The 27,252-nt window shown below is 42.9% G+C and overlaps 1 protein-coding gene across 1 annotated transcript in view; it reads left to right on the top strand.

Annotated features, from left to right (window-relative positions):
* Positions 1 to 27,207, top strand: part of ppp2r2d (protein phosphatase 2, regulatory subunit B, delta) — a 27,408-nt gene extending 201 nt beyond the window's left edge. Inside the window, exons 1-10 of the mRNA XM_066664563.1 lie at positions 1 to 120; positions 2,831 to 2,905; positions 20,037 to 20,134; positions 20,584 to 20,749; positions 20,913 to 21,025; positions 21,564 to 21,741; positions 23,292 to 23,456; positions 25,778 to 25,947; positions 26,553 to 26,644; positions 26,826 to 27,207. The exon at positions 1 to 120 is cut by the window's left edge and continues 201 nt beyond it. Of these exons, the coding sequence (XP_066520660.1) occupies positions 114 to 120; positions 2,831 to 2,905; positions 20,037 to 20,134; positions 20,584 to 20,749; positions 20,913 to 21,025; positions 21,564 to 21,741; positions 23,292 to 23,456; positions 25,778 to 25,947; positions 26,553 to 26,644; positions 26,826 to 27,105 (1,344 nt within the window). The 5' untranslated portion in view covers positions 1 to 113 and the 3' untranslated portion in view covers positions 27,106 to 27,207. The remainder of the gene's footprint in view (positions 121 to 2,830; positions 2,906 to 20,036; positions 20,135 to 20,583; positions 20,750 to 20,912; positions 21,026 to 21,563; positions 21,742 to 23,291; positions 23,457 to 25,777; positions 25,948 to 26,552; positions 26,645 to 26,825) is intronic.
* Positions 27,208 to 27,252: the final 45 nt, after the last annotated feature.

Here is a 27,252-nt window from a genome sequence, read left to right as displayed (position 1 = left end):
CGGAGAGCGGGTTGAAGAGCAGCCGAGAGCCGCGCTGCTGGGATCCGTCCCCGGGTCACAGACCCGCCGCGAGCACCACCGAGCAGCCGCCGCCGCTGCGGAGAGACCCGGCGATGGCAGGTAAACCCCGGGAGAGAGCGTCCGTAGCAGGAGGAGAAGAATAAGAGAGAGGAGGAAAGAGGGAGAGTAACATTAAATCAGACCTGCCCTCACTGCCATCCACCAGCGCGGCCTACTACACTAAAGTTGGCATCCTCTCTCTCTCCTCACTTCTCCGTTCCACCTTAAATACCGCAGGCAGTTCTGTGCTCTCTAGCTTTCAGGGTCGTGTACAAAACCGTAGTTTGCCGCTTATATTAACTGTGATGTACTGCCTAAGTTTTGACATTAAACACAAGTCAGTAATGTGTGTATTATGAATGTGAATTTTCCGTTCCACCTTAAGAGGTGCAGCAGTTATACACACATTCTCCTTTCCAAAGTCGCCTGGAAATGAATGGCCTTTTAACGCTGGTGCACTAGCTTCCCCCAAACTGTTTATTAGTGTTTGGGTCGGGACAAGAGCGTGAAGTTAGTCTGTGTGGGATTTTCCAGTCCACCTTAAATGATGCAGCAGTGACAGGGAGCTGGTGAATCGAGTTGTAGCGTTAAAACGTAACAGTGTAACGTCCCACTCTGAGGGAGCAAGCAACACACTGGAGATGGAGTGAATATCAGGACCCCACAGGATGGAGCACTACAGATTCTGATAATATAACAGATTATGATTTATGTTTATATAGTTTTAATAAGCCAATGTTTATCACAGTGATGCCACAGCCCAGATATGTATCTGCGTATATAGATGTCTCATCAATAGCAATATGTATATTAGATTTAATCTGATGACTTTCCAATCACTGTTTAAAAGAACACTAGGGAAGATTAGGCTTTATTTTTGCTCCTGGGCTCCCCCTAATGTTGCTAGGTGCTATTCACTTTACAGCACTGTCCTAACATCAAGTGTGAAGGGTGTCTCTAACCCTCTCCCAGAGCAGTGACCACAGAGACCCTGTGCTCTCTGTTACAGGTCAGTGGAGCATCACAGTGATTGTGAAGCTGTAATTTAGTTTTACTTTAATGCACAGTGCTGAGTGTGTTTGTGAGTTGTGTGTCAGTGAATCCACACTTTTCAGAACTCCTAAAGTTGTTAATGAAACACTGCCCTGCTGGTTGTATAACTTGTTTCCCCAAAAAGGGATATAATGAGTGGGAATGGGATAATAAGTCATTAGCATGTCTTGATTGGTTTTGTAGGTTTTCTCATAACACTGGTGTGTGTCTGTCCTTCACAGGCCAACACAGGCGCACACACATTCACACACTCACTCACACCTACGGACACTTTTGAGTCGCCAATCCACCTACCAACGTGTGTTTTTGGACTGTGGGAGGAAACCGGAGCACCCGGAGAAAACCCACGCAGACACAGGGAAAACACACCACAATCCTCACAGACAGTCACCCGGAGGAAACCCACGCAGACACAGGGAGAACACACCACAATCCTCACAGACAGTCACCCGGAGGAAACCCACGCAGACACGGGGAGAACACACCACACTCCTCACAGACAGTCACCCGGAGGAAACCCATGCAGACACAGAGAGAACACACCACACTCCTCACAGACAGTCAGCCGGAGGAAAACCAAGCAGACACAGGGAGAACACACCACACTCCTCACAGACAGTCACCCGGAGGAAACCCAAGCAGTCACAGAGAGAACACACCACACTCCTCACAGACAGTCACCCGGAGGAAACCCACGCAGTCACAGGGAAAACACACCACACTCCTCACAGACATTCACCCGGAGGAAACACACGCAGACACAGGGAGAACACACCACACTCCTCACAGACAGTCACCCGGAGGAAACCCAAGCAGTCACAGAGAGAACACACCACACTCCTCACAGACAGTCACCCGGAGGAAACCCACGCAGACACAGGGAGAACACACCACACTCCTCACAGACAGTCACCCGGAGGAAACCCACACAGACACAGGGAGAACACACCACACTCCTCACAGACAGTCACCCGGAGGAAACCCACACAGACACAGGGAGAACACACCACACTGCTCACAGACAGTCACCCGGAGGAAACCCACGCAGACACAGGGAGAACACACCACACTCCTCACAGACAGTCACCCGGAGGAAACCCAAGCAGTCACAGAGAGAACACACCACACTCCTTACAGACAGTCACCCGGAGGAAACCCACACAGACACAGGGAGAACACACCACACTCCTCACAGACAGTCACCCGGCGGAAACCCACGCAGACACAGAGAGAACACACCACACTCCTCACATCTGCACCATCTGTTTATCTATATATATATATTTAGAAGTTATTCTTAAGAAATGAAATTAAACATTTTAGATGTACCTCACATGCACCTTAAATAACCACTGGAGGGTGGTCTCTTGAGATTAACATGTCAGGAATTAACAGCTTGACAAATACAATGCAAAGAGCATACATCATTTAAGGTAGACCGGAGAATGTCTGATAAGAAGTGGTAGAGTAAGTTGAAAAATGTATGTGAAGGCGCCAAAATGGGACTGCTGCATCATTTAAGGTGGAACGGGTGAATTCGAAGCTGGGAAGGCAACTTCAGCCTTGTGAGGCCTAGACAGCGCTCGAGCTGGAACTTTTAATCACCATCACCCTGCAAAGCCCACCGCGGGACCCACGGTGGTGTGATTTTTATTTATTTTTTTTAATCCCGGTGGTCTGAAACGTCCCTGTCTCTCTGCTGTGTTCGCCCCTGCAGGGGTCGGCGGAGGGAATGATTTCCAGTGGTGTTTCTCCCAGGTGAAGGGAGCCATAGACGAGGACGTGGCTGAAGGTAAGGCTCCTCCACCTCATTTCTCACGGTTTCTCACGGGGCATGCTTGTGAGTTCTCGTGCTTTGCCAGTTCTGCTTTTAAACCTCCATGACTTAGCTGACTTAGCTTTAGCATGCTAGCTGCCGAGTTCACGGGCTAAAGCGAGCTAGCCGCTGTTGTCTCGCGTGCATTATTATTAGCAGTAGTACGCGAGAGAGAAAAGTAGAGGATCATGGGAAGTGCAGCGGATAGGGATGTGTTTTGTATTTTGACGTTTGCTCGGAATAAGAAAACCCGCTCGTCTTGTTGAGCGGGTCTGCTGCACGAGAGGCGCCGTTACGCACGAGCCCCGCGTAGCCACAGGGGTGTGTGCGCGTGCAGGAGCTTGGAGGAGATGATTCAGTGTCCTGTTACTCTCAAAGTCAGAGAGAAAGCTGTTAAACCGCTGCGTTGAAAGTTGCAGTCGTATGAGGCCAGTTTCTGTGTTTTCCTCTCTTCCTGCTCCTCTGAGGGATGAGTTAAATTCACCAAGATTTGATAAAGCCTTTGATAAACTTACCTCAGCTTATGTATTATCCAGTTAAATCACAAAGACTAAAATCATATCCCACCCTTTACTTCCCACTGAAATGTCCTCTTTCCCTGGGGAATGTATCATATTAATTAATTTATTTGTTTGTTTGTTTACTGATTTCTGTTTCCCCATGACTTTAAAGTCTATTTCTTTTTTTCTTATTAAACTAAAAGTGGTTTACACAGTAGTACCGTAGTTTATCCGTATGGATCCATGATATTCCGGTCTGCATTGGAAAGATGTTTAGATACAGGCTAAGGAATGTTTTTAAGAGATAGTTGACCATGCATTGATTTACTCAGAAGAACAACAGAACATCTACAGTGCTGAAATGTCTGTAATGTATTTCTCTTTTTAAATATAGAAATATGTAAAGCATTCCTCTGTGTATTGTAATAACGGACCCCCTGCCCCTTTCCCCCATTTTGGATTTTTTTTTTTTTAATGTATCAGTGTGGGCAGATATGGATGAGGCAAATGTCACAGTTCCCACAGAGATACATTCCATTGACCACTTTACACATACTGTACAGAGCTAATAACCAGGACATTAGCTCTGCGCAGTGTATGTTGATACAGAATAATGGGCTAGCATCCTGTATCTCAGAACACAAATGCACTGTCTCAGTTTCTGATAACCCAAGCTGACCTTGCTTTGTTTTCAAAATGTCAGGCAGATTCAGAGTTTCACATAATGCACTTCACTAAATTGTAAATATTGTATACATATGGTACCTTTTTGAAATGAAACATCAGCTTTATCAATCCACAACATGCTCAGGAAACTGTTGTGATGAAGTACAGGGGGTCTTCGACTTACGACGTTGATCCGTTTCTACGTCGCGTCGTAAAACCGATTTTCGGTGTAAATCGGAACATACGTACACACTGTACGTTAATAACATACTGTAAGCACTGATCCTATCCTAACACCTATCCTCCTCGGTCCCGAGCCGCGTAACCGTGTACTCGTCCGCCGCGCCGCACACACCAAACACGAAGTTCACGTTACGACTTTTACGACGCAAAACCACTTAAGTCGAAACAAGGCTTTATACAGTAAATGGGAGATGTGTCGTAACCACGAAACACCGTAACTCGGGACTGACGTAACCCGAGGACCTCCTGTACTGTGTCTATGGCTTTTGGATGCGGTAAAACAAGGTCAGCAATTGAGATGGTGATACAGGACAATAGCGTATTATTTTGTCTTGGGCCCAAATATTTTTCCTCCAAATATTGAGGCTGTTGATATTCTTTGTTGCATTTTTTTCTCCAAGATAGAAACCTGCTTGTTTTCTGTAAGAATCCATAGATCCTATGTTTTATGAGCATTGGAATTATTCTATTTATTCCTAATGAAAGTACTTTCTTGCATTTTGTGGTTATAATGTAACACATCGAGTCACACAGTGGTGGTTGTCACTTTCTCTCCAAGTGAAAAGAATCCAGAACATTGTTTTTTGTTCAGTGTTTTGAGCTACTTCTCTTTTACCGAACTCTCCCTTTTCTATAGAGTGATGGTTTGAGTGGCACCAATTCAGACCCTCCCTGTCTTTGTTTATTCATTGTGTAAAGACAGTTGCTTTAACAGTTGCCTCGGTTTTCGCCCTCCTTTTATAGCGTGGTGTTGTAAGGTCATTCCAGCAGGATCATTGTCTGAGTGTGGGTCTCGTATTAATTTACACTGAAACCTGTGAAGCATTTGTTGTGTCTAGCTGTGAGGTCACATTTTGGCAAATATAAAGACAGTGGTGTACAGTAAAGTCAGATATAGTAATCTGGAGATGTCATGGAGTGAATATGTTAGGATCCCGCCGGTGAAAACGTTCAGCAGCAACAGTTAAGTGGAGTACAGTTTCTGATAACTCAGGATATGACAGATTTATAAGTTCTTGGTTGTATTTTAATGAGCTTATTAATTACCAGTCATGTCAGGCTAATGCCACATCAAGAGCAATGTCAATATTTGATTTGAACTGATCTCTATCCAGTGACTATTTGTGTAGAATGCTGAGTGTTTTTGGTTTTCACAGTGCGTGTCTGTTTCTGTTGTACTGTACTGTCAAGGTGAACTGGTCTGAAGAGCAGGGAGGGAGTCCAGAGTTGAACAGTGTTTGCGATGTGTGGCTTTTTTTTATTATTACTGAATTTTAGCCAATATTACAGCCGACATGTTTGTGCTTGTGCATGTGTACTGACACCTGTAACTACACAACTGTGTCTGCTGTGTGGACATTTTTCAAGGTTTCTGCAGAGAACCTTGTCTTTGATTAAAGTCCTCTGTTGTTTTAGCGGATTTTTGTTTTATTGTCATTTTGGAGGCTAAAAATCAAAGGTATAATTTCAGCGACTCTCTGAGCATGCACAAGAAGGTAAATGGTATATCAAACCACCGTAGTGCAGGAGCCCTTTAATATTAAAAATGAATATAGAGTCATTCCACATCTGAATTTATTACTGATACACAATGAAAAACCATTACTCTCTCCCTCGCCCAAAGCTGCGTTGTGTTCCTCTATGCTCTCCAAAACAGACCAAGTACTGCAGTAATTAGCGGCCCTCTACGAACCAATCACACGATGCACCAATCAATCATTTCCAGTTAGTAGACTTTAGCCTGGATCGACAGATATGTGTGTTATGGATACAGTGGTGTCATGATGAGTTGACAAGTCTATTACACTTCCTAAAGTTCCCCTTACAAACTACCATCAGCTGAGCAGTCACAGCACTCTTTAGACCGTTTAGACTAGTTGAATAGCATGAAATTTAAAGAAAACGTAACAGCAAAATATCATTTTTCAGCTGTTTATTTTTTTTGTTGATGCAGTCCCATAGAATATTGTTATACGAGCTTTTAAGGAAGATAATGTATCTGCCAATTTGGCCACAATAATATTAGATAACTAATTGAAGTGATAGTTCATCATCAGTAAAAATCGTGACCGTTGTGGACTTGTATTTGTAAATATTCTGTTTTCTGGGATCTGCAGGAACGCTTGTATTAATGCTGGGCGATAAAACGATATCGATTTGTTTTGTGATTTATTTTAGCTCGATAACGATGATAAGCTTTGGGTAATAAAGCTCAATAAACCTTTATTTCTATTCCTGGTTACACAGCCAGCTACACGCAATGAGGATACTCATGCTATGACGGTAAATGAATATAGAACACCGAATAAACGTGAAAACGTAAACAAGACTATAACAGGTTTAATTCTAGTGCTTGTGTGTATGCATTATATATATACAGGGGTTGGACAATGAAAGTGAAACACCTGTCATTGTAGTGTGGGTGGTTTCATGGCTAAATTGGAGCAGCCTGGTGCCCAATCTTCATTAACTCCACACTGCACCAGTAAGACCATGTGCATCCAATGGTTCAAACACTGTGTCCTGAAGGCGGTGCCGTGTATCAGGACGACAATGCACCAATACACACAGCAAGACTGGTGAAAGATTGGTTTGATGAACATGAAAGTGAAGTTGAACATCTCCCATGGCCTGCACAGTCACCAGATCTAAATATTATTGAGACACTTTGGGGTGTTTTGGAGGAGCGAGTCAGGAAACGTTTTCCTCCACCAGCATCACGTAGAGACCTGGCCACTATCCTGCAAGAAGAATGGCTTCAAATCCCTCTGACCACTGTGCAGGACTTGTGTATGTCATTCCCAAGACGAACTGACGCTGTATCGGCCGCAAAAGGAGGCCCTACACCACACTAATAAATTACTGTGGTCTAAAACCAGGTGTTTCACTTTACTTTCATTGTCCAATGATAATCCATTATAATGTACTACTCTATATTTAAATGTTAAAACGTTCAAATGTGTAGTCAGTGCCCTAAAGAACTGTGCGCTACACACTGGGGACGCCATGATGTTTGCCTCGGTACAACCTCACTCACCAATTTTGCCTTTCAGCGTGCTGTGTATCTCACATTTCTTGCAAGTTTTAGCATCTTTTAAAGTGTGATACTGTATCAGCTGTAGTCATGAGTACAAAGCGAACTGCTCCTGAAGGTAATCCTGAGAGGCAAGAGAGTGAAGAACGTACAAGACCAGGGTGAAATCGTAGATGCGTTTCACACAGTGAAGTCAGTTTCTGCGTAATACAGTGCAGTGTGTTGTTTTCCTTTTTTTTTGTAAATTAAAAAGGGTAAAAATAATAACAAAATTGAGGTTTAATGCTTAGACAAAATTGTATCTCCAAAACAGCTGGTCTTTTGGGATGTTACTTGTATCAGTGTTTACTTCACCTATCAGTGGTCTTAATCTTGTGGCTGGTGGGTCTTTTTGCTCACCTGTGTTTTTCCAGTTGATAACTGTTGTGAAAGGCTAACGACCACTGGGAGCTCACAGTTTTGATACAGTTTGCAGAAGGAGTGAACCGTGGGCTGTTTATAAGTTGCATGAGTCTTTTACAGCTGAGACCCTGTTCACACTTGGTTACATCATGTGTTTATGACCTAGATTGTATGTGAATAAGATTTTAGCCACATGCATTTACAAGTGTTTCAACACATTCATTAGAAGTAGTTGTGTCTGTCCGTATTGCTGTTGGGTATTTAGAGTGGGCCATCCAAAACCCTGTTCATCCTCAGTGATTCCCTTCCTCTCAGACACACATGTGCCCAGTGATGCACTGAATACTGTCCTAATACTCGAGAAATATAGTGACCAGGAGCAAACTGGTTCATTGGTGTTGTGTTTTTGAACGTATATATACATTAAATCATGGTTGAAGTCAAAGACCGCGTGCTAACGGTGAAGGCTGATCTGAAACTGCTGAAAATATTACTGCGTTGTAAACCAATTTATCTCTTCAAAACATCTATGTAAATCTACATCATACCGCAGTGCCCTGTGAAAATGGTTGCTGCAGTTTGAAAGATTGAATAGATTTGTTTATCAGTTGCATGAAGTGAATTTAGTGAAGAGTGTAAAAATTTTGTTAGTAACATCAGGGCTAACAGCGTAATTTACTCTTCACTACGTACTTTACTTTTTATATTGTCTGTTTTGTTTCCCAGCACCTTATAAACATGCAGCACATAACCCACAATCCTAAAGATGACAGTACGAGGCTTAGGACCGAAATGGCCCAAAACCATGGCCCAAAAACCAGAGCTGATGATTTGTTTGGTGAAGTATTTACAGCTCTTTATTTGAGCTGAAGAGTGTCTGTCTTTCCCATGGCTTCAACAGAGGAAGTGAGAGAGATTGCTGCTGGCACTGTGCCGAGCTGTTTTCAAAAGTATTTTTCCTTATAAACACCGTTTCTGAGCGAGCAGATGTCCGGTTTCCTCTCTTTCTTTTAGTTTTGGAGGAGCTGGCCATGTGTATTGATCTTTTTTAGAATAGGTGGAACTTTTTGATACTGGGTTCAAACCCATGCATTCCATTGATACAGACCTACACCGTACAGCATCTTTGTAATAATGGTTGTTCATTTATTTCTGTTTTGTATCCAGTCTGGAACAGGAATAGTCTGCACCGACGTGGCAGCTTCTTGAGTCCACATCAAGGGAAAGGAACATAAAGTATTCTCAATTAATTAAATGATTCACATGCTTAGTTTTCTGGTGCAAAAGTCGCAAATGTAGTTTGTTTTTGACTGCTTAAATAACTCAACTGGAAAATTAATTTTCTGCTATCGGGCACCATTTAAAATAAATAAATAAATAAAATCACTTAAACCTTGAATGTAGTTCAGACACTGAATTGCTTTGTTGATATTCCTATTGTCAGAAAGGCTAGTCTTTGTTTGCTCTATGTACCCAAGCAGGAGCTTCTTGACTGACATTCAAAATAACCATTTCTTGCTTGTTGGCGTATTCATTATCTGTAACTGCTTATCCAGTTCAGGGTCGCGGTGGGTCCAGAGCCTACCTGGAATCATTGGGCGCCAGTCCTTCACAGGGCAACACAGACAAACACACACATTCACTCACACCTACGGACACTTTTGAGTCGCCAATCCACCTACCAACTTGTGTTTTTGGATTGTGGGAGGAAGCCGGAGCACTCGGAGGAAACCCACGCAGACACAGGGAGAACACACCACACTCCTCACAGAGTCACCCGGAGGAAACCCACGCAGACACAGGGAGAACACACCACACTCCTCACAGATAGTCACCCGGAGGAAACCCACGCAGACACAGGGAGAACACACCACACTCCTCACAGACAGTCACCCGGAGGAAACCCACGCAGACACAGGGAGAACACACCACACTCCTCACAGACAGTCACCCGGAGGAAATCCACGCAGACACAGAGAGAACACACCTCACTCCTCACAGACAGTCACCCGGAGGAAACCCACGCAGACACAGAGAGAACACACCACACTCCTCACAGGCAGTCACCCGGAATGGGAATCAAACCCACAACCTCCAGGTCCCTGGAGCTGTGTGATTCCGACACTACTTGCTGCGCCTTGTTGGCGTATTCTGTTCAAAAATGATCTGGTATGCAGTGAGAATCTAATCCCTGAACTATTAATTCTGAATGTTTTCTTGGACACATTCGACATTGACTGTTGTTCTTGGTGGATGAACTGTCCTGAGCTCAACATTAGCTTCCACACTTCTGCCAAAATGAATAGGATTATAGGCTTGTTGCTGTCAAAGGTATGAAAAACAGTTCCTAACGTATCACTTTGTGAGCGGATGTTTTAGGTCTTTAATTGCACTCATCTGAAACTGGCCCTTATGCAGCTGCATTTTGGGAATGTTAGACTTCATTGCACTCATGTAGACAAATAAAACACTTCAGAACTGGCCACTTGAGCCAAGAGGACATTGAGCATTGTGGCTGGAATATGTTTGTGTTGTGTTTACAGTTCATGAACATGTTTAAGTGTTTAAAATAAAAACGGTGTTGCCGTTTCATGGTATAGCAAGCCAGACTGAAAATGATTTTGTCTTATGGCTGTGTTCAGTGTTTGGTTGAGTTTCTCTCAATGAAGATATTGGCGCTACAATAATACTCATACTGAAAACCGTGTTGCAATTATACTGAGGAATTAGTTGATTTCCTCACACATACACTCGGCTTATGAATCACTGAAATATGAATCTCTCACAATGATATGGAAATGTGAAATAAAATTTACTAGTTACTACACATCTAAAACGCTCACAGAATGAAATCATGTTTGTCTCAAGTTACTCCTGGTAAATAATGAGATTGTGATGAGCGTGTAGGATCTGCTTGTTGTACAAACTGGCAACATGATCACTCTTCTCATAATAATACCTGGGACCAGGGCTGGACAATTAATCGAATATTAATCGAAATCGACAGTCGATTATATATTATTATTTTTATGTCCCCATTGTGTTCCTGTACTGTTCCTTTAAAACCACGCTACCAAGCTGTAGTGATTCTGCCCCTATCTGCCACATTGAGGAGAACCTAAACACCGAGGCCGACCGAGCGACTCGAGCAGCTCGTACCAAAGATAAACACAGAGTCTGTGGTTTTGATGTGTTTTGCTTTGACTTTAGTTAAGACAGCATTGAACAAAAAGAAGTGCAGTGTGAACACTAAGGAAATAATGGTTTCAGCCAAAGCACAATCATACAGCAAATATAAACAGTGCTCAGAAAACAAGAGAGGAGCAAGCTCCCAGTGACATTAGAGAATAAATTTCCCAGCTTTAACACTGGAGCATATTTACAGTACAAGCCTCGTTACTGAACTGTGAGGGTTAAAAATACAAAAACATAATATCCATTCATCCATCCATTATCCACTGCTTATCCGTGTCCGGGTCGTGGGGGAGGCAGTTGAAGCAAAGAAACCCAGACCTCCCTCTCCCCAGCCACCATCTCCAGCTCCTCCGGGGGTATACCGAGGCGTTCCCAGGCCAGTCGAGACATGTAGTCTCTCCAGCGTGTTCTTGGTCTGCCCCGGGGCCTCTTCCCTGTTGGACATGCCCAGAACACCTCACCAGGAAGGCGTCCAGGAGGCATCCGAACCACCTCAACTGGCTCCTCTCGACGTGGAGGAGCAGCGGCTCCACTCCGAGTCTCTCCCGGATGTACGAGCTCCTCACCCTGTCTCTAAGCGAGAGTCCAGGCATCCTGCGGAGAAAACTCAGTTCAGCCGCTCGTACCCGCGATCTCGTTCTTTCGGTCACTACCCAAAGCTCGTGACCATAGGTGAGGGTTGGGACGTAGATTGAACAGTAAATCGAGAGCTTTGCTTTTCTGCTCAGCTCTCTCTTCACCACAACGGACCGGTACAGAACCCGCATTACTGCTGACGCTGCACTGATCTGCCTGTCAATCTCCCGCTCCGTCGTTCTCTCACTCGAACAAGACCTCGAGGTATTTAAACTCCTCCACTTGAGACAGGATCTCACTTCCAACCTGGAGAGAGCACTCCACCCTTTTCCAACTGAGTACCATGGACCCGGACGTAACATAATAATCTTTCATTAATCGTAATCGTGGTTAAATGTACAATTAATCGTGATACTGATTTGCGCTCATATCGCCCAGCACTACATGGGGCACTCTGTTTCTTCTCCTCAACCCAGTACCTTCCCATTAGTAAATTTATTTGTGAGTGTAAGCTGTAAAAATCTGAAATATCTTGACCAGAGGCACACTATGACATTTTTACAGCGGTTATAAGGAGTTATGATTATATTTGGGCAATAAAACACAGTTTATGTACAGTGTGTTTTTAACTTGTTCGCAGTGTCCAGTGTGTGAACATTTCCTAGGGTCCAAAGGCAACTCTGACCCCTTTTTGGGGCAAAAGACATATAGTTACCCCCACGTCAATATAATGACTTTATGGGGGACCTGTTAGAATTCAGCAGTATTGATGATTGTGCATATATCAGTACACTATGATCCTAAAATAACCATGATTTCAAAACATCAACGAAGCAAAAGGTGTAAAATAAAGGGGACGTTTTACTTTACTAGTTACCAGTTCTGTGGATTAATACCATCACGTTCTTAAAATAAACACCCAATACCCACCTTTCAGTCTTAATCTAATGCAGTAGCATGTGCACATCCTTTACTTTCACTCAGAGATGTCTGGCTCTGCCTGAAATGGTGGGTTTAGTGAGGAATGATGATTGGTTGATGGGTCTTCACAGGATAACTACTATTGTCTATTGTGGCATCAAACAACGGCTCTATCCACTACTGCCTCAGGAGAGATTTACATTGATTGGTATCCGTATACCTCTTGTCAGGACCCCCCCAGAGAGCGCTCTGAGAACCACAAGGGGGCAATACTCCAAAGTTAACTCCTGCTGTAGTCACTTGTGTGCATTTAGTTTAAAAAATAATAAAAAGATGCTGGATCATAAGAGGTTTGGGGATGCATTCTTGAGTTGTTTGTTGAAGAAAAGTAAACAAAAAGATTTGATGTGAAGCAAATGGTGTTAACCAATGGATGCTAGGTTTGTTTTTGTCTCTTGCCCCACCCCTTAGTTCTCTCTCTCTCTCTCTCTCTCTCTCTCTCTCTCTCTCATATCTCCACCCATCTCTCTCTGCGAATAGCTGTATTAATAGCCATGTTGACGTTAGTATCATGTGGCTGTGGCCACTGCAGATGCCTCTGAGGGGGTCCCCTCGTCTGTGGCTCACGTGGGGGGTGGGGGTGTCCCTCCTACCCGTCCAGCATGGCCGAGCGTGTCTCCTCGCGCTCTCTCCTCTCTGCAGATGAGATGGCAATGCTGCTGCTGCGCCTTCTCCCAGGCACTTAAATCTTCCACTGCTGCTGACAGCCACAGCCTTTAAACCAGCTATAATGGCCTCTCGCTGTGCTCCAGGATGGGTATGTGTCCATTATTCAGCTTATGTTTCTGGCTTAGTGTAGTTGGGCTTGGTCCTTGTTTTTGAAATGATGGGATATTGCTTGTATTCTACCCCCTCTCCTCTACTGTTGTGGGGCATCACATCAGAATCTGTTGTTCGTTTTAGGAAAGACGCTCTGATGTTTGGAGCAGTGATATGATGTAATGTGTGTGTGGAGCTTCTATGAGCTGAAATCCTGCCCATGCTGGGGTTGGTCATCTGTTTTTATTTATTTTATTATATTTTTTTTGGGCAGCACTTTGCAGGCTAGTCACCTTCAGTGCCACTGTACTTGCTGCGTATGGTGTGTGCGGTGCAGTGTTGTATCCTCAGGTCTCCAGTCCTTGTTTGTTTTTTTCCCCCGTAATGATAAATGTGCTGAAATGGCAGAAAAAAACATGATGGTGCTAGTTATTGACTACGCCACTCTTGTCAGTTTGCTTAGTCATCAGATTAATCATTGGCACTCAGGGGCGATCACAGCTCCCTACGAGATCCCATCCATCTGTATCAATCAGGAGGCAGGAGAGACGGCAGCTTTAATTGGCCGACTTGCACACTGTCCCGTCAAAATATTGTGACAAGGAGATGGCTGCTGCCTGCACGAGCGCTATAATGGCTTCCTCCCTCTTTCCAGCGTGGTTATGTTGAAGTTTGATTCTGCTGAGTCAGTGTTTCACAGATGCGTAGTAACTATTAAAGTTTATTTCACGTTTACACATCATTGTGGTAGATTTATATTTCAGTGAATATTTTAATGTGGAGTGTATTTTAACTTTTGAGTGTGTGAGTGAGGAAATAAATCAGTTTATTCCACAGATACATTGCTTAGTTACGGCTCTCTCTGGATGTTGATGATAAACTGTAGATAATCTACAAGCTAAATAAATATCTAACAAACCATGAACTATAGCTTTGACTGAAGATTTACACGCTACTTAAGTAGGCATAAACCTATTTAGCTAAATTAAGTTAACCTCTGGTTTTACATTTGTCACAGAATCTTCTCACAGAATCAACAGTTTAGGGCTGAAATATTTAGGGATAATATCTAAATGGATGATTATTCTGCCCAATATTGCATTTATTTTCTAAATATAAAGGTCCAGGCTTGTCTTTATAGACAAGGGCAACATTATCTGCCTTTTAATAGTGTGCGCTAATTGTAGAATGCCATACGGTCATTTAGTTGTGGTTCTCGTTGTGTAAACAGCCCAGTGTTTGGTTGGTTCTTATAGAAGCTAAATGTCCCCGTTTGGATGTTAAAGGCTAAGCATCAATTAATGGACCTCCATGAATATTTCACATTATTGTAGTTACTGACATATATAAGTATGAATTAAAATGAAAATAGCAGCTTAATTTGCTTTAAAACTGACAATTTTATTAAATTGACGGAAAAACCCGAGCTCGCTACGGAAATTCTCGAACGCAACCGTGACGTCACTGGTGGACAACAGCTGAACAACGCCGCGGTAAATCACCGTTATGACTGACTGTTATGACAGTATCTAGCTAAATAACCAACATTATTCATGACAATAGCCTAGCAATAAGCTAAACTCAAATTTAGAGGTACCGTTATTCGTGTAAATGTGATCGAAGTCGAACTCGAATTCATCCGACACTATAAACCTCCGTAATGCAGCTACGTAGCCGAGTATAATCTGAGCCACCGAGTTTAGCAAGTCAAGCTAACGTTAACTAACACCAACTAAAACAGGCGAAGTGAGTGTCCTTACCCTGTTTACCTCCATGTTACAGAGGCTCTTGAACACCTTTCGTTGGTGTCCTTACATGCCCATATTGTTGGAAAAGCGCCAGTGAAATGAGCTACAGATAACGGAGTGAGCGGAGGGTCCTTTCCAAAGTGCCCGTTTAAAGTTGACAAATTTAGTCCATTTTCTGGATATTTTGGGATCTTTGGGCCATTTGTTCACAGATGTCCCACTGTACATTGAATGATTGCAGCCAACAACAACACACCTTTTCGTCATTTTGCATTAAATTAAGTGCAGCTTCTAGAGTTGTTGTCCACCATCTACGTCACAGGCAAGACGCATATTAGAGTTTCCCAACACCGTTGGGGGGGGACCAACGGTCTTTTAAACCTTATTCCTTGAATTAGTGAGAAATAATATGTTTTCTGATGATCAATAAACACAAGTTAGGAACTCAAACTCCACTGTATTTATTTGTTTGACACTTTCATAGAGCTGGTGCTTAGCCTTTAAGATCATTTATAGACCAACATCATTTTATGAAATGAAGCTGTATGTCCTTATGTGATGGTTAAGTGATTCGCTGAATGCTTTAAAGTTTGAAATTGAAATTAGTGTTGGGCGATTATGGCCAAACATTTTAGCACATTTTTTTTTTTTTAAATAAAAACATCATTCTGCAGAAGGCCACCAAATGTTAATGTTAATTTTTAAAAATAGTTCTAACATAATTCAAAGAGTTTATTACCAGTAAAAGAATATAATAATCGGTTGGGTGTCCTGCATCAAAAGAACCATTAGGGCATTAAAACCATTAGGGCATATGTGTATGTAATGGTGTTCTGTGTGATCAGGCTGCTTCTGTTGGCTGCTCTAAATCATTCAGCAAATGATTATTTAAAGACAAAATGTAATGGAAAAATTTTGTGAATCTGTTTTTTGTTCCGTGTTAAGGATGTGTAATTTTTCACCCATTTAAACATCACCTGGGCATTGCTTTTAAGTGCAGCTTTGTTATAATGGTGTAGCAGATATTAGTGTGCCTTCAAATATGAAAGGCACGGTTAAACTGTGTTCAACAGACACACCCAGAGCAGAGACATGAGGAAACAGTCAAAACAAGATTGGAGAAATGAGAGAACTGTGCAATACCAATAAAAAAGAAATGAGTGGAGAGGAAGAGAACAAAATGAGCAGAGATTTGAAACTGAATTTCTGTGCGTCTTGCCTCAATGCTTCGTACTGTGGGTGAGCGCTGTGTGGCTTATCATTTAAAGGAACGTGCGCTTAAACCAGTCACTCTAAAGAGGGCTGTATTAGATGAAGAGAAGGGTCTGGCTGTTCTAAAACATTAATTTATCATCTAAAGTTTATTCATGAATTGCTGTATTGATGTATCGAACAGTACCCTGTCCCTCGGTGGACTCCCCGCTGAATAACGCTGGTATGAAATATTCATTGCAGGTTAGCTACATCTCTCCTGAATTCTGGTGGTGGGTAAAAAGCCTGATGCAGTTATAGATGAGAACGTGAGAACATCTCAGACGAACGTCTCATCAGAACGATTTAGCAGTAAATCAGGAGAGGAAGTTCACGACTTGGCTCTGGACGTTTGGCTGATCTGGTGCTGCCAACTGCTAGAATAATTAAAGGGTTGTGGCTTCAGAGTAAACAGAATGATTCGCTGTGCTGTTCTGCGTAATGCGCTTTAAAACATTTAATATACTTCTCCTCTGATTGAAGTGATCCCTTCCAGCTTCAACACCACCACCCTCCCAATCTTTAAAGAATTTGAAGATACAGGCATCAGATGCACCTTGTTTCCTTTTCCATTTTGTGGTGTTTGTTCAATAAATAAGCCCTTGACTACGACTTCCATCTTGATAAGTGAAATAAAAATGTGAAACGAGGAACAGGATTGAGTCACTCACGTTGCTCAGAGAACTAGAACATGCCGAGGACGGTGTAGAGATGGTATGAATAAATAATTGATTGCACTCTCTGTGCTGACAAGAACTAAAGCAGAGTCTTGGATCACAGCTTATAGAATCGTTCCGTTCCTAAAAGAAAGGTTAATAGAAATAACGTTCTTTTAGTGTTTATTTCAGTGCAGTAAAATGGACACATGGAAATACCAAACTCAACAGATTTGGACAGTTATGAGGAAAAATATTTCCAATATTTAAAAAGAATGTCGCAGATCGGATCATAAATGGCAACAGCAGCCTTAATTATTGGATGTAGAGTACCATTTCATATCAAAGAGACACGTGTGCAGTGTTAGAATCAGGTGTACTGGTCGGGAGGGAGTGGGCTGGGTCCTGTGAGATTCTCTAATGCACTGACGTAGGATATTTGACATCTTTTCCCTTGTATATCCCTTTTTGTCCATCACACAAGCAAATCTGATCACAGTAAGGGTTCAGTAGAATGTTGTCATATTGATAAACGTTAATAAGTCATTGGAGAGTCCGAATCTGAGTCTGACTACGCTCAGATTTGAGCTACATCTCCGTATAGATCACATTGTGTCACACTCCGTGGCTTGCTTTGGAGCCTGTATGCTAATTTGGTCGCTGTCCTGAAATAATGCCGTAGTCATGGCTGTAGGTAGAGCCAGAATTAGCTCAGACATAGATGGGTCATTTGTCTTTGCCCTAGCACTGCTCTGCAGGGTCACTGGCGCTGCGTTAGCGGGCGGCTGTGGGTCGACTTCTGTAGAATTTTCTGTCTTTCCCCACTGAACCCTCTCTCTCCCCTGAAGAGAGTAATGTGCTAGACTGGCAGAAGGAGATATTGGGTTTGTTAATGGCTGTGCTGCTGCTTGCTCTTGCTCTGAGCTGTCAAAACCACTCTGTCTGATGTGGCTAGAGTTTCGACGAGCAACATATCAGCCCAGACTGGCCGTTTCGGTCAGGAAACTACTTGATGATGTTGGTGGATGTAGTAATTCAATGGTTGTTCATTTTTTAAGAACATTTTTGTGCCTCTAGTTATTGGATATAGACTAATTTACTATATGTCTGCTACTGTAACACTGCAGTTTGGGATCACTACACCTTTTTTTATTTTTGTTTTAAATTATATTGTGTCTTGTGGCACGGTGGCACGGTGGTGCAGCAGGTAGGTGTCGCAGTCACACAGCTCCAGGGACCTGGAGGTTGTGGGTTCGATTCCTGCTCCGGGTGACTGTCTGTGAGGAGTGTGGTGTGTTCTCCCTGTGTCTGCGTGGGTTTCCTCCGTGTGCTCTGGTTTCCTCCCACAGTCCGAAAACACATGTTGGTAGGTGGATTGGCGCCTCAAAAGTGTCTGTAGGTGTGAGTGAATGTGTGTGTGTTGCCCTGTGAAGGACTGGCACCCCCTCCAGGGTGTATTCCCGCCTTGCGCCCAATGATTCCAGGTAGGCTCTGGACCCACCGCGACCCTGAACTGGATAAGGGTTACAGATAATGAATGAATGTGTCTTGGGTTTAAGCTCAGAGCCAACATTAAGTCATGGATTAGTGCTTTTTCACCAAAAGACTGGCCCGTGTTTCTACACGCTTAGAGGGGAACCAGGAATACATCATCAATGGGGGGGGGGGCATCACTGTGGCTGAATACCACATCAGAGCCTCAGCATGACAGTGTCATTGTTTATTCTTTGTTTAGTGTGGAGTCAGACCAGACAGAGATATTATGCTGTGTAAAAGTTGCAGAGTTCATAGCCGTCCTGTTGAGCTTGTGAACAGCGAAGAAACGTAACCAAGAGCTGCGACTTTGACCAACGCGCATGGTGTCGTCCCTAACAACACCAGAAACGCACAAAAACAGAGCAAGTTCCTGTTTTATTTAATATTATTATCCAGCTCCACTGTGCAATAACGCTGTATTTGAAGCTCTGTGCTCTTTCTTGAGTTACTGAAACTCGACACGCCCACGGGTGACGTCATGGTTCGCGCTTCTCTTCTTCTGGAAACTAAATACTCTGCTTCGCGAACGAGTTTTTTTGTTGAAAACACACCAAACGGTTCCAAAAATTAATTTCTGGTTCTGGTTCCTCGTTGGTGGAAAAGCAACTAACAGGTTATCCGGCTAAGTTCTAAGCCCTATGTGGCCAGGACCAAATTTCAGTGTCCTGCGTAGGAGCAAGCAGTTAACCAATCAAATGACGGCGAAACAACATAGACGTGGGAACTGACTGAAAGGTTTATGATGGGGGCAGGAGCAGGACGAATACTGCTGATTTTTGGCAGGTGCGGGTGGGAACAGGAGTCTAGTCGACGTCTAGAAGGAGCGGGCAGTAGTGGGTTTAAAAAATAAATAAATAAAAATCAGTCGTGCCCAGACACAGCATTCCATCACAGAACAAAACACACACACACCTCAACACCAACGCTTTGCAGTTGCAATCAAACACTAATTCTGGCACAAGAGTTTGACTGAACGAAAATAGGAGTTCAGTACCTTAAACGTTTGATCATTGGTGCCATTGTTCTACCTACAGCATTATTATTATTAGACTTCTTCTTGATTTGTTAGTGCTAATATCCTCCTGTTACTCTGGTCATGAAAGTGTAGTTTAATACTGACCATTGACTTATGACATTTTGTGCTGGAGTCTGTGTGGGTGCAAGTTTATTGCAGGCCTGGTTTCTGTTCTGTGCTAAACCTTGTTACAGGAACAGTGAGTCATGCTCTTTTTGCTGTGTCTTAAACCTCCGTGGAGCTGTATTTTTGTTTTTTATTAGGTCTGCGGTATGGATAGCTGTAGCTGATTAAGACTGTGCTTAAAAACCCTGTATGTCTTCATGTGAAATAATGTCACTGAAGCATGATGAATGCGGTCCATGTAGTTTATTATAAAGCAGAAATATATCTTAGCTTTCTAGTTCTGTTTCTATAATTATCTGCGACAACTATTTAAGAAATACACACTATTTAGCCGCATGCGCGAGCCTCGTGGAGTTATTGTTGTCCCCTGACTGTGACTAATTACCGTTTTCCTGGGTTTGTTTGTTTGTTTTTTCCAGCGGACATTATCTCAACAGTTGAATTTAACTACTCGGGGGAATTACTAGCTACAGGAGACAAAGGTGGAAGAGTCGTCATATTTCAGCGAGAACAAGAGGCAAGTAATAGGAGTGATTAATTTTTCTTACGGCATGGAAGGACACCTAACGTCAGTAAGGACTTACACAGGAAGTCCAGGTACATTCACATGGTAAAGAAACCAGAAGTTGTCATGTAAATACTATTAGCCTCATGGTATTGTTCAGCAACTGGTAGATTTCTCATGTGAATGTTATGAATAGATTAGTGCCTGCTTGGTTTACTTTGTGTTATTGAAGATTACTTTGTGTAACGTGTCATCGTCTGTAAACTTGAGTAAAGAGGAAATTGACTGTGGTTTCTCAAATGTCTTTTTTAATTTCTTGGCGACCTGCAGAATGAGATTTGAACTGTTCCAAATGCACCATTCATCTTCACATTATTATCCTCTCTCTAACACTGTTCAGCTACAAATGCCTCATATTAATTTCGTTTCCTAAACTAGTTTGTCTCCTTGTTTCACTGCAGAGTAAAAATCGCCCGCTCTCGAGAGGAGAATACAACGTGTACAGCACTTTTCAGAGTCATGAACCTGAATTTGATTATTTGAAAAGTTTAGAAATTGAGGAGAAAATCAATAAAATCAGATGGCTCCCCCAACAGAACGCTGCTCACTTTCTGCTCTCCACTAATGGTACGTTTACACTTTGTTCTGTTTCAGTGTCATAAACAATGGAAATACTGTCTTCTCACCCTCAGCTAATTATTCTCTGACATCGGCCCTGTGTTTTAAAGACACCCGAAGGTTAAGCCTCGTCATCCTTTACTCTGTTTTTCTTCTACCCTCCTGTGAACAGATAAAACCATCAAGCTGTGGAAGATCAGTGAAAGAGACAAACGAGCAGAGGGCTACAATCTGAAAGATGAAGACGGGCGTCTGAGAGATCCGTTTAGAATCACAACACTAAGGGCAAGTTCATCCGTCACATTCGCGTCATCGTGCTCCCTTTGGACTCTGCTTCCTGTCTTCTGTCTCTGTTTGTTTAGAAGCACAGAAAGAATCTTTGACAGAAGACAATAGGCAGCGCAGACCAGTGGCATTAAAGATGAATTAGCCTCAGACCTTGTCTATACATTAACACACTGGTCAGTCAGGCCATTATAGTTTAAAGTGTGTGTCTGTCTCTGTGTGTTAGCTTCTGTTCGGCGTCAATGCTTGGTCTAGTTTGAGTGGGTGTCAGGAGAAGTAAAACTGCTCAAAGTGACTGCAGTAATGCAGACATTTCTGTTTATTTTTTTTAATCTTTTTATTTGTAGGAAGTAGTGTGGTAAGAGTAGCTTCCTGTCTGTAGACCTTCAGTCTGTGATGTGGGGAAACACTGGGGCAGCGCTACATGAGCTGTAACATTTAATAAATTAATAAATAAAGATAACCACAGCTAAATACTAGAATATTTAGTCTCATCCCTGCTATAGCCACATGCTGATTTGCAGTCTGACCTTTGCAGGTGCCTGTGCTGATGCCGATGGACCTGATGGTAGAAGCCAGCCCACGAAGAATATTTGCAAACGCACACACGTATCATATTAACTCCATTTCAGTAAATAGCGATCATGAAACATACCTTTCTGCAGATGACCTAAGAATAAACCTATGGCACTTAGAAATCACAGATAGAAGTTTTAGTATCCTTTTCTGAACGGCTTGTTTTGTAACTTTTAATTTGTTACGAGAGAAAAGTAAAAAAACAGTGGTTTAATACAGAGTCTCAGGGGTGAGTCAGCGCTCTCAGTGAAGCAGTCAGTAATCATGTTTATCCCAAAAAGAATTCGGATAGACTGATAAGCATGTTATTGTGCAGCAGTTTTAAAGAAATTCACGTTCAGACAGCAGCAACAACCATGCTGCACCGTGACTGTTCTTACCCCAGAGGTTTATGTAACTTGTTAAAACACTAATAAGAATAGCAGGGTACATTCCAAACAAAGTGCATTTGTTTTAACTACATCTCTGTTTGCAAAGCACCTTATGGAACTGCCTTATAAAGTCAATAGATTAATAGATTCAACTCGGTCATTGGTTAGAACAACAATGCGGATAGAAACTACCAGAAATGCAAATATTAGCATTGTGCAGTAGTATAAATGACGAGTGAATATTATCTATATATACACCAGTAATAAATACAGTGGAACCTCTACTAACGAACACCTACACTAACGAACTTTCCAAGATACGAACCGGGCATTTGAATTTTTTTTTTTTTTTTTGCCTCCACCAACGAACCACGACTCTAGAAACGAACCCGAGCCGGCGGCTGGAAATGGCCACTGACCCCAATCGGCGAGTCTCCCAGCGCCCCCAGACTTGAGTGAGCTTTTAAGATTAGCACATTGTAGCTTTAGCAATTTAGCATTAGTGTAAATAGCAGACATCGAAATTCGTGCTAAGTTAAGCCGTATCTACGCTTCGTCTCCCCACATTCACCCTCCTACTCTCCGTTATTCCACCCACCCCCACCTCCCGTCATACAGCCAGTGCCTGTGTTACTCCTCCAGCCAGTCGTCACGTCTCCAAGGTAACAATGTGTAACCACTTACAACTTTATTTCTTTTTTATTACTGTTACCACTGTATTTCTCTTTTATTTTTAGTAACGCTACATGTATTTTTTTACTAATTTGAGAGTGTTGTAAACATACATCAGTGCAAAAAGGGTGACTTTCAGGGCTGGGGCTGGAACACATTAATTGCTTTTCCATTATTTTAAATGGGGGAAAACTGACTCGAGAAACTAACTTTTCCACTTACGAACCGGGTCACGGAACGGATCAAGTTCGTAGGTAGAGGTTCCACTGTATACAAATATATGGCTTAAATAACTGTATAGCCCTAATATAGCTCTAATAACCAAGTAATATACTACAAGTATAGGTCTATATAAAAAATGTATGGCACCATTTATATTATGTAGGTTGTGTATGTACATATAGTAAAATGTAAAACATAAGCGTACAGATTAATACTATAAAGCGTAACGCAGCAGAGGTATATTAGAGGTGCAGTAAGGGGGAGTTGTCTTTGTATGCTTTGGTTTTGATAATAAGTAGGTTTATTACATTTTGCATATTTTTAATAGCCCCTCCTTGTGTATCTGTGTATGTATTATCTATTAATATATAAAATACTAGCTCTTGTTTGCGCTACGTTCCTTTACTGCTCCCCCCCTGCATCAGACATTGTAGATATTAAACCTGCCAACATGGAGGAGCTGACGGAGGTGATCACGGCTGCAGAGTGCCACCCTCACCAATGCAACGTGTTTGTGTATAGCAGCAGCAAAGGCACCATCCGCCTCTGTGACATGAGGGCAGGAGCCCTCTGCGATAGACATAGCAAATGTGAGTAACCTAAACACATGTTTTCATCCAGTCAGTCCCTGGATTAATTTCACTCCTGCTTTGCATTATACCCAAGTGTAAAATGTTCGTTAAGTTACATCAAGTGGATTAATTATTCCTCACCGTGTATACGTTGGAACTAAAGGTGTGTTCAGACTTGTAGTTCAGCTCCAGGATTTCCTCCACTGCATAAACCAAAGGAGGGCTGTTGCAGAGAGAAGAGGGTGGGAGAGAGAGGGGTTTCCATCGGTGCAATCATTATTACTTCTTGGGAATTCGCTCCCCGTGTTTGGTTCCTTTAGATGCCTTTGGTATGCATTTGATTCATACTTTAAAACAAACCCCACCAGTTTGTTTAGAAATTTACAAGACCCACCTGCTCAGTCTCGGACCGCTTTATTGGTGCACAGCGGAGTTCAAAAGGGAGCGTTCACACTTACGCCAACAAATTGCATTAATGGAGCAATCATAGCAGGGTTTGTTTGAATCAAAACAGTGCAGACAAGTCTGAACACACCCTGAGTGTGGTTCTTCAGGACCATGGCACAACACAGAATCTGTAGCACATTATGCAGAAGCTTCATCAAGATAAGGATACACAACATTGTGAAACTAATGCAGAATATAGTGTACAGTAAATGCACGGGCTGGCAGACACACTGGCAAGGGAATACACACGGGGTGTTAACAAGACAGAGCAACATTGTTTGCTGTTGGTGCGCATATGCATTTTTTATGGTCTGTCATAATTCAAGCAAATAAAGCATAAAACCAATCTTTGGGCTTTAGCACATGAACTGGATGTGAAATCAGCCTCTGTCATAGGCCCCTGGTGGAGGAATTCAGTACAGCAGGGTGGAGATTTCTAGTTGGATCATTTTATCATTTTTTATTCATTCATTCATTGTCTGTAACCCTTATCCAGTTCAGGGTCGCGGTGGGTCCAGAGCCTACCTGGAATCATTGGGCGCAAGGCGGGAATACACCCTGGAGGGGGCGCCAGTCCTTCACAGGGCAACACAGACACACACACACACACACATTCACTCACACACTCACACCTACGGACACTTTTGAGTCGCCAATCCACCTACCAACGTGTGTTTTTGGACTGTGGGAGGAAACCGGAGCACCCGGAGCAAACCCACGCAGACACAGGGAGAACACACCACACTCCTTACACAGTCACCCAGAGGAAACCCACGCAGACACAGGGAGAACACACCACGCTCCTTACACAGTCACCCAGAGGAAACCCACGCAGACACAGGGAGAACACACCACACTCCTCACAGACAGTCACCCAGAGGAAACCCACGCAGACACAGGGAGAACACACCACACTCCTCACAGACAGTCACCCGGAGGAAACCCACGCAGACACAGAGAGAACACACCACATTCCTCACAGACAGTCACCCGGAGCAAACCCACGCAGACACAGGGAGAACACACCACACTCCTTACAGTCACCCAGAGGAAACCCACGCAGACACAGGGAGAACACACCACACTCCTCACAGACAGTCACTCGGAGGAAACCCACGCAGACACAGAGAACACACCACACTCCTGACAGCATTTTAAATCAGTCCCTCTATAAGTTATTTTGCAGTGTTTTGAAAAACAGAATTCTGTTCTATTTTGGAGATGGGTTCAGTATTTTTTTTGGAACGAAGGGACGACTTTCCATCTAAAGTCCTTAAGGACATTAAATAAATAACACTGTGCTTCGTTTGGATTGGGAGACCATGACCTCGTTCACTTCATCACAGAGAGACCGTGAGCTGTGACCCATTTAGTGTCGTTTTGAAGTGAGGTTGTTTTTTGTTGTGTGTGTGTTTAATGTCAGCAAGTCTGTGTTGCGTAATCACTGGATTATGTAATTAATCTGGTACGCTCGCTGTGGGTCAAGAAAATAAAAACAGTGTTGCTCATCAACAGAATGGCATTAAGAAAGTCACATTTTTCAGTTGTTTTTGGAAGGCTTTTCCTCTCCGCTAGGGATTCGCTGGGATTGATTGAAAACTTCCCTGCGTTACTTGTGCCAAATATTATTTTATTTGTTTATTTATTTATTTTCCTTTTTGTCTGATAATATGAATAACATCTGGAATGTCTGGACTGGAATCTCAAAGCTTAATGAGTTTGTAGAGAATTTGAGAGATGGCTTTTTTACATGTTGCACCCTTCTGCGTTGAGTGTTAAAGCAAATATTTGTTTAAATAAATCATATTGTAGCTCCAGCATTTTCCTTCCACATTTTTGAACATGCTTTTGATTTGAGAGATAACCCACGTTTCATTTGGTTTCCACCAAAGTTTTTGAAGAACCTGAAGATCCCAGCAGCCGGTCGTTCTTCTCAGAAATCATCTCGTCCATATCTGACGTCAAGTTCAGCCACAGTGGCCGATACATGATGACCCGAGACTACCTTTCTGTTAAGGTGTGGGATCTAAACATGGAGAATCGGCCCGTAGAGACCTACCAGGTACAAACGAGATTTTCTGTACAGTGGCCTCCAATAAAGGTTTATCTAAAACTACTGTTTTAAAGCAGTAAATCCACCGGAGCAGTCGTGCATGAGCCAATCAAATGGCGTTTTTCCACTGCATGGTCCCGACTCAACTGGGTTCTACTCTGCATTTTTTGCTCGTCCCGGAGCTGGATACTGAACCTTAATGTGTAAACATTGCAGACCCGATTGGCCAGAGAGACCTGTCTAAATGACAAGGTCCAGCACAAATGAGCCGTCTGTAAAATCACCAAGCTACAGCTATAGATCACACTTTACAAGCTGCTGTTGAGAGTCAGATAGTTACACCATGGTCTTTTGAAGAGGTTGGATTGGTGGCAGACGAAATACACAATGAGTAAACAATGTTTAATGTTACTGCTGCTCCTGAGTAGAGCTCAAATGTACAGTAGAGCGGTGAATTTCCAAAAGAGAGCATGCTTAGCCTCACTCTCTCAATATGGCCGACTCAAAATGGTCAACTATTAGCCCATTTGCGGTGTGTTGACCTGTGTAATTGTTGTAAATGTGATTCACAGAGAGTTTTGACCACTGTTTTTCCCACAATGTTGTTTTTATAGGTACATGAATACCTACGTAGCAAGCTGTGCTCGTTGTATGAGAATGACTGCATTTTTGACAAGTTCGAGTGCTGCTGGAACGGTTCCGACAGGTACGAGTGTTAACCTCACACCCTTTAAGATTCTTAGGATGTAAAAATATCAGTAGTAACAGTGAACAGCTCTGATTTCATAGGATTATAATCACTTCTAATTTGTGTGGGGAGGTTTTTTTTGGTAGATAATGATGCATAGTAGCACTGCCAGTACTTTTTATTTTTCCCCCTCTGTTAGTGCCATCATGACAGGCTCCTACAACAACTTCTTTCGGATGTTTGACCGAAACACGCGCCGGGACATCACGCTGGAGGCCTCCCGAGAAAACAGCAAGCCTCGAGCCATGCTCAAGCCACGCAAAGTGTGCACCGGAGGGAAGAGGAAGAAGGACGAGATCAGCGTGGACAGCCTGGACTTCAACAAGAAGATCCTCCACACCGCCTGGCACCCCAAAGAGAACGTCATAGCAGTGGCCGCCACCAACAATCTGTATATATTCCAGGACAAAATTAACTAAGCTAAGGAAATGATGGGGAAAAACAGAGAAAATCAAAATAAAGAAATACCCCCACCTTATCCCACCCCCCCAGCACAGGACAGAAGAGACACAAAACAAAAAGTAATCTGTACTTTCCATAGCCTAGTCCTTTAAAGTCAGCAAAGA

Source organism: Hoplias malabaricus, chromosome 3 (assembly GCF_029633855.1).
Source record: "Hoplias malabaricus isolate fHopMal1 chromosome 3, fHopMal1.hap1, whole genome shotgun sequence".
Classification (NCBI taxonomy): domain Eukaryota; kingdom Metazoa; phylum Chordata; class Actinopteri; order Characiformes; family Erythrinidae; genus Hoplias; species Hoplias malabaricus.
Note: the sequence above shows the minus strand (reverse complement) of the source record. Positions and strands in the feature narration are given on the sequence as shown.